The 10,915-nt window shown below is 43.6% G+C and overlaps 1 protein-coding gene across 3 annotated transcripts in view; it reads left to right on the top strand.

The window, feature by feature from the left end:
- The first annotated feature begins 750 nt into the window (after positions 1-750).
- The window catches only part of bahcc1a (BAH domain and coiled-coil containing 1a), a 67,729-nt gene continuing 57,564 nt past the window's right edge, over positions 751-10,915 (top strand). For 2 of the 3 annotated variants that reach the window (XM_019875833.1, XM_019875834.1), the window contains exons 1-2: positions 751-1,006; positions 3,047-3,372. In XM_019875833.1, the coding sequence (XP_019731392.1) occupies positions 3,201-3,372 (172 nt within the window). In that variant the 5' untranslated portion in view covers positions 751-1,006; positions 3,047-3,200. The remainder of the gene's footprint in view (positions 1,007-3,046; positions 3,373-10,915) is intronic. The other variant, XM_019875835.1, reaches the window with a different exon arrangement.

The raw sequence follows: 10,915 nt of genomic DNA, 5'->3' as shown, positions 1-10,915 counted from the left end.
GGTTCGGCCCCGACAACACTATTGTCATGTCAACGAGCGGCCAAGACGACCCGGGTTTTCGCCCTTTTCAGATGAAATGCGGCCTCGTGTGACCGATTTGAATAGCTTCTTTCACACCAAGATCCTGCAAAATCTGGCATTTATCAATAAGATGACATATGGTCTAACTTATAGAATAGTTGCCGGGCAGTGACACAACCGATCTCATTACAACAGGGTCAGAGATGGGTGTTAAATTTCAACATTGCTGCGTGATGTTAAGTTCGCGTTTATGTCAGTGTTGGTTTTGATACTACCTCCTCCGAATTACTGTTTGTATAAAGTACAATGCAGTCGAGTGCGATTTTTATCGTTAAAAACACACACACATTGCATTCTTATTAGAGTGTTACCGATTAAGAGTGGGGCGGGGGGGGGCATTCATTTATTTTGGTCAACACACCAAACGCATTAAAAATGTCTGCTATTAGCTACATATCAACACCCGGCCCAGCGATTGTCATTTTTGGAAGGGGTTTCACGCTCACGCGTTGGCCCCTGGCACCTCTGTGCTTTGCACGCCCCTGTCCTGCAAGCGGGCATTGTGAACAAAAGCATCGTGTGCTTTAAATCTGCCGCGTCCCTCCGCGTCGAGCAGTCAAATCGACGCGCGATTGGCCAACGCCATTCACCAATCGCAGGCCTCGCAGCTCATTAGCATTCAGGTATCCCACCAATGGCAGCGCGTGTTGACCGTGCGCGCGGGCGCCAGGCACGCAACTGCACCGGGAGAGAAAAGCGCCGCTTGGAAGGTCGGAGGCGCGATCGAGCCAGGCCGGAAGCGACCCAGTCCCCGCTGCATCCCGACTCCGAGGCTCTCATGGACATACCGGAGCCGCTCGGCCGGCCTACCTGCATCTGACCGTTTCACGGCGACTTTCAATGGGCGTCGCACTGTTTCCTGCTGCCTCACTTCCAGTGATTTGTGCGGTTTTAATTCATTCGTATGCATCAATTTAACATGCCAGTAAGTAGTGCCTTTTATATGATCGTTTCTTTATATGATTAAATGTAATGAATGAAAATATACAGGGAAGGCATATTGCCGTTTGATTGTACAACTGGATTTTTAAAAACCTGTCTAAAATGGAAATGTGATGCGTAATAGTCAAAAATAAACAGCATTTGGGGGCTTCAGACTGGGGGGGAAATATGAATTAATGCAAGGATATGAAAATTGCCTACCTTACATCGTAATACGTCACTATTATGATTGTTTGAATTTCTTGACGTTGAGATTAAAATAATCTTTTTGTCACCGTGTGTTTAATTATTATTGCTGGCGTTATGTTTTTGAAGTAAATATATTTATTTAACGTAAGATATCTGCAATTTAACCAAATTTAATATCGTGCTTGAATGTGTAAAAATAAAATATCCATTGGTGTGCTTCGGGAAGTCGAAATCGGAGCAGCGAGTCATGCTCTTGGCTCTCCCGGCCCGAGGTTCACTCCCTCCCGGGCGGCTTTGTCACGAAGGGTCGCCCGTTTCCGCAGCTCTGTCCGAGCCATTGAATGCAAAACAAACTACCATATAATTTGATTTATCCCCCCCACCTCCCCTTTTTTTCCCCATCTGTGCTCAAAAATGACTGTAATTTTAACAATTATGTTAAACCGCGTTGATTATTTGCACGCTTTTAAACAAATTGCACTTTTTTATCGACGTTCGGGAGTTGCACATTTAAGGCAAAACTAAACATCGCGGTGGAAAAAAAAAAAAAAAACAACAACAACAAAAAACGAGTCTTTGTAAATTTCCGGCAATTTAAACGGCATTTTTAAGCAGCGATGTCGATGACGTGTTTAGAAGCACCAGCATGGCGGGCTAATGGCTGCATGCAAAGCCCAGACAAAGGCAGCTGACGGGCGGCCATTCGCCTCCGATGTGTGCCCCCCCCCCCTCCTCGTTCCTCCTCCACCTCCATTACAATCTCAGCTGTCTTGTTTGCAGTAGCCATTTTCTTACTCTTTCGCGCACAGAGGGCACATGTGCTTGCACAGTAGCCCACTACGTTGCCTTTCATCATCTTTTCGACTAGGTGGGAGATTTTTATTGTTGTGGATGAAGCACACGACACGAGACCAGTGTGTGTGTGTGTGTGTGTGTGTGTGTTGTGTGTGTGTGTGTGTGTGTGTGTGTGTGTGTGTGTGAGTGAGTGCTTGCGTATGTGTCATGCATGGGAGGAGGTCGTGGAGGGCGGGGGTCTGCATGCAGGGGTTTAGGGGCCGTAAATGACAAGAAATGTTTATATGATATGATTTAATTCAATGTAACGTTGCCCTCCTGCTGGGTGCAAAATTGGATCTTATTAATGAAAATGTAATTCTTTTTGTGTGAATGATGATGATTTTTTTTTTTTTTGCAATTTAATCAAAATTTCACATCATGGTTGGACAATAATGTCCAATATTATTAATAATAAGAGCAAATGTGCTTCACTTGATTTCCCGATGTGAAATAGGTCGTGTGCATGGTGCGAGTGCACTATAATGGTTGCACTCACGCCACACACATGCATGCACCGAGAGCTTGATGACGCATCTTTGAATTTAAATGTCATGCATCCTCTTTTTCACGTGATCTTTTCTAAAATCTTGTAATTAGGAACCAACTGTTTTAATGGCCGCGGTGCATTTTTTTCCCAACATTTTTTTTTTGGTGCAAAATGTGAAAATTAAATCAGCATAGTGGAGACAATGGGAGGAGGATGCACGTCGAAAACGAAGAGCTGACGGTATTTTTGCGAATTTTTGCTTGGTTTAGCCCCGAATAACGAGCGAGTAAACGTATGGAAGTAGCAGCGATCAATGGAGGGAGGCTTGACCGGCGGAGGCACGCTAAAATCGGCTTGTACGTGAGAGCAGGGCCCTTTAGGATCTTCACTCAAAAAAAAAAGAGGGAGAGAATCTCAAGCAGTCTAAATTCACCGAAGCAGCACTAATGTCTTGTTTTGTGCTTGCCTTGTATTATTTCGATTTCATTTTTTTTTTTTTTAACTGGGCAGAAAAGATGATCCGGAGCGACGTTTTCGGCTCCACGAGCTTCGCGACCGACTGAATGCAACACACAGATCCGCAGGAGAGGATTATTATATGGGCTGCGTTTGATTCTTTTCACCGGGCCCCATCCGGATTGCGGATTACTGGACATTGTCGGGAATGGAAGGACGGGACTTCGCGGCTCCGGCTCACCTCCTCACGGAGCGGGGCGCCTTGGTGCACCGAGCCACCTCCCGGATCGCCCCCTCCGGCCACAGCTCCGTGCAGCACACCGGTCACTTCCCCGCGGGGAAGTACTACCCGTCACACATACCGATGGCTCCACACTCAGGTTTGTCCCCACCCCGTTCCGAACTCGCATTCGTGCGCGCGTGGCTCGGTGCAGTGCAAATCTGCTGATTTTTTTTTTAGTCATGATTTTTCATCGATGCACGCAGGGAGTGGCTGTTGACACTAACCGTTCAAAATACCAGCTAATAAATCATCGGTTTATTTTGTTCAGTTTATCATGGTTGCAAAGGCATCTCAAGCAATTAGTTCGTGTCGAGTGCTTAAGTTAAATGTAACACCCTTTAAAAAAAATGTCTTTTTCAAACCCAAACAGGCAGGCCAACTTTGAAAGATAAACCCTTCAACACAGAAATAAAATGGAATACCTCATAAAAATGCAATGCCATTCCTTTTAATGGCCTTCATTTTTGCAATTTTGTTTTACTGCCTTTTGAATACTTTTTAAAACCCAGCAGTGGACACCCGGTTAAAAGGAGTGGAAATCACAGCAGTCATGATAGCTTGACACCAGTGGTATCACGATACATCGATTGAGTTATAAACGAGACACATCGTGCACACACACACACACACACACACACACACACACATATATATATATATATATATATATATATATATATACATTTTTTTTTTAATCGCTCACATGGATATTGACAGTTGTTTGGCACATCAAGATTTTACGAAATCAACATTGCTTGAATTAGATATGGAGGTGAGATAATTAAAACAATACCTCACTCATTTTTTTTTGCAATTTTCATTAACAACCTTTTTAGTCATTTGAAAAACTAGTAGCGGTGGGAAGTGCGGCAGTAAGACATGATACTAGATCGTGATATTTGATACTAGTATGACCATACAGCGATTGTGCAATGAATGATACAGGAAACGATATGCCATGATATCAATATATATCTATATATCTCTCTCTCTATATATATATATAGATATATATCTATATCTAGATATATCTAGATATATCTATATATCTATATATATCTATATATCTATATATCTAGATATATATATCTATAGATATATATATGTATGCGTCGATACTGTGCCAGAAGTGATGCGATACCAATGTGAAAAGAATATTTTGTCATAGTCATTACTGCAGAGTCTCTGCATGCATATTGAGATAAATTAAAGACATTTTAAGGCCACATTTTGATCACATTTAAGAGCCTACGCAAACAAATTGCGAGCCTGTAACAAATAGCTCACGTGGCCCTCCTCCCCCAATCCTTCGACAACCCACAGAATATTGATGCTTCCACCCTATGTGATCTCTGCTACGCCGCCCCATAAAAACATTAAGAAAATACGGCAGTGTTGTTGTCTGTCCTTTGAATGACGGTTTTGAGGATCAAGTGTTGTGTTTGCGGATAATCAAGGCCTTCATTGTTGACAAGACGTCTTGGGCACGCGTTGTGGAGGGTCGCGGCCGCACATGCAAAACGACGCTTTGTCACTTTGCGTTGGTGCCATCGTCTCGGGGACGTGGGGCTGCGTGGGTGAGCGGCTTTGTGCGGGGGGCACCGATGGGTGGGGGTTGACGAGTGGGGAATCGGCGTCAGGGGCCGGGTGGTTCCCCCCACCGCCACCACCCACCCCCCTCGGCGTCCTCCTGTGTTGGCCTTCAAAGCGCCGGAGTGCAAATGTGTTCGCGGCGCACGCGCCAGCTTTGACAAGTGACTCGGGAGTATTTACATTTGTGACACTGCTTTAATTTATCATTTAGAAAGCGACTGCAGAGACACTCCCATTTTTTTGTCTTCTTTATGTGTGTATACTGAACAGGAAAAAAAAATGTAAACATTTTTGGTTTTTGCTCCCGTTTTTCATGATCTTGCAGTTGGCAGGAAATTGTGCTCGCTGATAGAACTGCACGTTTTAGAGTGTAATTTTTTGGGGGGCGGGGGGGGGTAGCTTAAGGCACACCTGTGCGGTAAGCATCTAATTAGCATCTTGGCATGCCTCACCTGTGAGGTGGATGGATTATCTCGGCGAAGTTGAGAAGCGCTCACTTCAACAGATTTGGGGACCAATGTTGGAGAGGAGGCCTTTTGTGTGCATCCATTTTTTTTTTTAGGTCAGCTCATGAAAAATGAGCACAAAACAAAAGTGCTGCATTTTTTTTGTTCATCGTATGCATTAAGAAATCATGCAAATATGAAGTTTTGGGGGGGTTTATCTGAGGTACCTGATTGCAAGAAAAGGAACTAATTTATGGTACTGTTGTCGTGTTGTTGTTTTTTTTTTTTTAGATTGATGGTTGCCACTTTGGTTGTCGAGAGGTTATCTGCACCGTATTTTGATCTTGTTGAAGGAGAAGTGCTGACAGATTCAGACCGATTTGGGAACAAAATATGCGAGAAAGAGGCCTCTTGTGTGCATAGATAACATCTTACATTTTTGAGTTCAACTCAAGAAAAATGGATCAAAAAAATGAATGTGGTGCATTACAATTTTTTTTTTTCGGTATATACTATGTTAAAAAAAAACATGCAAGTATGATCCTTTTGGAGTTTCATTGGAGTTACTTGAGGGCAAGAAACCAAACCAATTTTTGCTACTATTGCCATGTTTATATTTCTTCATGACATTCAAGGTCGACACGTTTTGAGATTGATCTTGACACCCACTAAAACATAAAAAGAAATATTCATTTATGGATGAAAATGTGTTCAATTTGTTCAGATGTTACCACTGAATAGCTCTTGAGTCATTTTCAATGGCAGGTTGGATTTAAAGGGAGGGCGGGTTGGGGGGGCGAAGAGCAGAAAATGAAGACTCCGAATGCGTTTGCAAAATACAGTCGTGTCATTCGTGGAAAAAAAAAATATGATGAGGAATGTCGAGAATTTATGAGCCTTTCATCGCTTCGCCATTCATGTTTGCTTTCGCCGCATGCGAGCGCGCACACACACACGCACACACAAAAAGATGGACCGACTATCTTTTGTGCTGCGCCGTGAAGACTGCAAAATGCCATCGCTCCGGTGCAGTCAAGGCACAGGTGGCTTATTGTTCTCTCCGCTCTCGTCACTTTCGGGTGTGACTGGAGGGAACATTATCTCATACAGCCCTCAAAATCTGTTCGATTCCTGGCACATTTTCAGGTCTACGTTTTATTCTGTTGGGATTTTGGTAGGACGGTACCGTATTTTAAAAGAGAAATGAACTTTTTTTGTTTTTCCCTTTTACACCACCACATTCATTGTCAAGTTATTATCGATGTGACATTTATTATATCGTTTTTTAAAATGAGTTCTCAAGTGTTAAAATGGATGCTTTATGGCAGGGGTGTGCTAAACTTTCCCGCCGAGGGCCACATTAAAAAAAAAAGAAAAAAAGGGGCTGTTAGTCTTCATGTTTGGTTTGCTAAACATGCTAAAACCAGTGCAAATGTAGGTTAAGCTATTTATGCATATTTATCGAACAGGTTATTTATCTTGTTGTGTTATGGGTGACATATGGTAAATTTGTATGTAGCGTTCCAGGATATGTTAGTTCTGTGTGTGTGGGGGGGGGGGGCAGGATTTAGACAATTGTTCTCTAAAATGTCCCCCCCCAACGCATATTCACAAATTCGCCTACGTATGGATTGCACTCGCCAACAGCAAAGTTGAATCAGAGACGGCTTTATGTCTCCCTCAATGTCTTTTACACGCCGATTTTTAAAAAGTATTCGGTCACATTGAAACAATACTAAAGCGGGCCCCTCTTTATCTCTACAACGAACTATCACACTTTTGATGTCATTTAAACATAATGTAATCCTCCTTCCGAGTGCACAGATGTGGCCCATGTGTCATTTTATTATTCTAAAATATATTGCTGATAACAAAAAAAAAATTGTCGCGGCGCACAAAAGCCCCCCCAGAGCCCTTACTGGCTTTATGGTTTTGAAGCACTGCAATTTACATTTTAGTTTCAAATATATATATTTTTTCAAGCTAAAGAAGACACAAGGAGAGATTACATGAAAATGTCAAGTGGCAAAACAACTTTTAATAAGCTGTGTTTTGGAAAAGGCTTTTGTTCTGGTGTATTCATCATAGTAAAATGGCTGTTTACGTACACGTATGTACGTACGCTAATTTAAATTTCACCACTGTTAATGCTAAAAGGAATCACAAACTGAAATGATCATAGGTAGCTGTGTAAAAACAATCCGGTAACCGTGATGCGACAACACTTATATCACGATGGTGTCCGTGGCAGCAAAATCCCCCGACTAAAACTGATGTTTTGGCCACTCGCTAACATGCCAATAGAATTTTTTTATCCAATAGAGAGAAAATTTTAACTCATGAAAAGTATTCTCAAAGTAGTTATGTCAAAACCCTGAAAATTGCATGTCGTGTTCAAAAACTCAAAGAAACAAAAGCTCTCGGGTAGGATGTCCGTTGTTAGTCATTAACGTCTGCGTCCATTGTCTTTTATGCTAGCAACGTTAGCCTGACTGAGTATCTTGTTTGCCGATTGTGTCGGATCCCCCCCGGGGGACTAACTTGCATACTGGTTGACATGAATATTTAACAGACACAATGAATATTTCAAGGTTGGTGTTGGGGGGGGCGCGGGGGGTGTCGTGATCAGGTGTGCGTCAGCATACAGCGTTGCTTCTAAAAACGGAAACTATTTGTTTCATTACTCGCGCAAAAATGTTGACGCTGCGGAGGACAGTCAGGGGCCGCCGCGCACCGAGCAACATGGCGTTCGACAACACGTTTTCATGAGTGGCCAACTGTCAAATACTAGTTTTGCTATGATTCAAAATTGAAATTGCCCGTGAACGAGGGTTTGACGTTGGAACAACCAATCCAAAATGTGGAGATTTTACAAGCACAAGAGATTCAGCTGGCCGCCGCTGTTGGCAAGCCGACCGAAAAAGTATGAAGCAGTATTAGGTATGTATTCGGGGTTTTGGTAGTAATTAACTATATTTATGATTCCATCTACCCGAGGATCAAATAGCGAAGCGTGCGGACTCCCTGTCACCACAACACACGCAAGCTTTCCCGACAAAAAATACATTTCCCGGACCACTTGATCTCCAACTGGCAACAACAGTAGTTTTCGTGAGTGAGCGACCCTCAGCCACAAGTTTTGCAGCGATTCAAATTTTCGATTGCTGGTGAGCATCTACACAAAGTCATTCGTCGTATTTGAAGGAATGCGATTCGCGAAGTTGATGGTACTATCTCATTTCCCATTAATATTTGAATGGAACGTTACATTGACTTTAGCAACGCCGGCTAGCGATGTTTTTAAAATATGTTTTGCATTTAAATACACAATGCGCGTAATTCTTTTTGTTGTGTGTTTAGTTTTACGGTAAACCACAGCTGGGGTGTTATTTATCAGCTTGAACGGACGCTTTGAGACGGCAGAATCACAGACGCTGCATGTTTGCGACGCAAGCAACATGGTGCATTCAGGTTACTGTCACAATGGCGCATGCGCCTTAATTGTCGTTATTTGATTAGAATATTTTAAAGATTGATAGCAAAAACGATACCACGATTATATTTCGATTAATCGTCTAGTTGTAGTATATACACAATGTATTATTTTGTTATTACGTACGGTACATTTCAATAAATAATAGCTGTAAAAAGGGAAGGAAAAAACTATGTTTTGGGACAGATTTTCAGCTAAGAGACATGAAGTAGATACATTATTTGTTACAGCGGGCCACAAAAAAAATGATGTAGCGTGCTGGATCGGGTTTGACCCGTGGGCTAAGTGAAGCTCCTCTAAACCATCAGATTGCATCAGAAATTCAGATTTTGAAAGAAAAAAAACAAAAAACACTGCGACCTTGTCAGTCCATTTTCATTTTAGGAGCGTTTGAGACACATGCCAGGTGGCCGGTTTACGGTTGCACTTTCCCGAACGTGACCGCTGATCAACTTTTTTGCCGAGCTGTCAAGTCATTTAACGGGCTCGAATTCAGTGAGTCCGTCGACAAGCTGTGGAAGGGGTAACGCTATCTTTTGTTGACTTGGGGGACAGTTTGCACTTGGCTGCGGCGGGGACGCACGAGAAGCGGTCTTTACTGCCGGCCTTTATGGCAGGGGAGAGGGGGAGCAAGGGAGGGGGCGGGGGGCTCGTCTTTCAGCCATATTGTTTGAATCGCCGCGCCTTGCCGGAGGTGTGCTCATGTGAAAGCAGCTGTGGGGCGGGGGAGGGGGCGGGGGAAGATCTACGGCAAGGGGTCATATTTGTGTCATCCCGCACGCTCAAACTTCCACTTCCTCTGCATCTCCCCTCGCTTCCCTTTTCCGCAAACATCCCCGCTCGCCCCCCGGAATGGTTCTTTGCAGGAAGAGCCCGGTGTCTGGGAAGCGGCCGTCTTCCTGCCACTTTGGCTCGAGCCGCCGTCCCCTCAGCCCAGACCATTGTTGGCCGGCCCGGCTTTGTGCGTGTGTTTTACGGCTGCTGTTAAAGATAAAAAACAGCCCTGTCCACCCCCTTTATTGTTCTCTTGTAGGATGTCCCTGTCATTCTCCCAGTTTTTTACGTCCGAGCAGCTTCCCCCTTCAAAGGTTAGCTGGGCTGTCTGCCGTCTTTCTCTCCCCCCCCCCACCCCCACTTTTTTTTCTGAAGCAAAGGGGAATAAATAACTTTACGGAGACTTTTATTGAACGTCTCATTGCTGGAATATCCCGTGGGTCTGAGGACGCTTCAAAGACAAACGCAGGTGTCTGGAGGGATTAGCAAAAGGGCCGCTTACGACCCGGACCTTTAAAAAGAATCAAGCCGAGTGAGGAGGAGGGGGGATGCGGCTGTGGTTGTTTACAACAGCTTATAAAAAAAGAAAAATGCATCGTTTTGGCCGTTTTGTCATATGGCGTCGTTTTCGGTCAGTTGTATTCACAAGATGGCTTCTGATTGTGCCACCTACTGGCCTGGCATGCAAAGTACAGTATTTTCAAACTTTTAATACGAAAAAAAAAGCCTCCAGTTGTACTTTGATTGGACTCCCCAAAAGCCACCACAAATTTTCGTTGCCGTTGGTCAGAAACATCCAATGTCCAAATTTAGTCAATGTAATATTTTGTCACCAATTTATATTATTGGTCAATCCCTACAGAGGTAGCATAACGGATAGACCTCAAAAATTAAAAATCAATATTTACTTGGACTTTGGACAGTATGGACATCTAATGTTCATTTATCAAGACTTCATGGTGAGAGATAACGAGAGATAATTTACCAACTGGATACATTTGAACGGTCCTCATACGATGAGCTCATTTGACAAAACCGATCATCTCCAGCTGTTTAAACACCGAAAAAGAGCTTCAATCGCACATTTTCGTCGACTTTCGCCAATTGAACAAAGGACCGCTTCAAGTTTGGTCACATGCTGAATGAGGGAGGGAAAGATTCCTCGCCACGTCTTTTCAGTTTCAATTCCCTTGGGGAAAAAAAACGAGAGAGGTCCTCGGTAGAGCGTAGACCTTTGCCAAGGCTAAACAATCCCAAACAGTGACGTCAAGTTCTGTTGCAGTCCTGTAGGTGATGGTGAGAGTGACTCCATCTGTTGGACTGGGGGGGGGGGG

The sequence above is a fragment of the Hippocampus comes genome, unplaced genomic scaffold (assembly GCF_001891065.2).
Source record: "Hippocampus comes isolate QL1 unplaced genomic scaffold, H_comes_QL1_v1.1 scaffold93, whole genome shotgun sequence".
Classification (NCBI taxonomy): Eukaryota; Metazoa; Chordata; class Actinopteri; order Syngnathiformes; family Syngnathidae; genus Hippocampus; species Hippocampus comes.
Note: the sequence above shows the minus strand (reverse complement) of the source record. Positions and strands in the feature narration are given on the sequence as shown.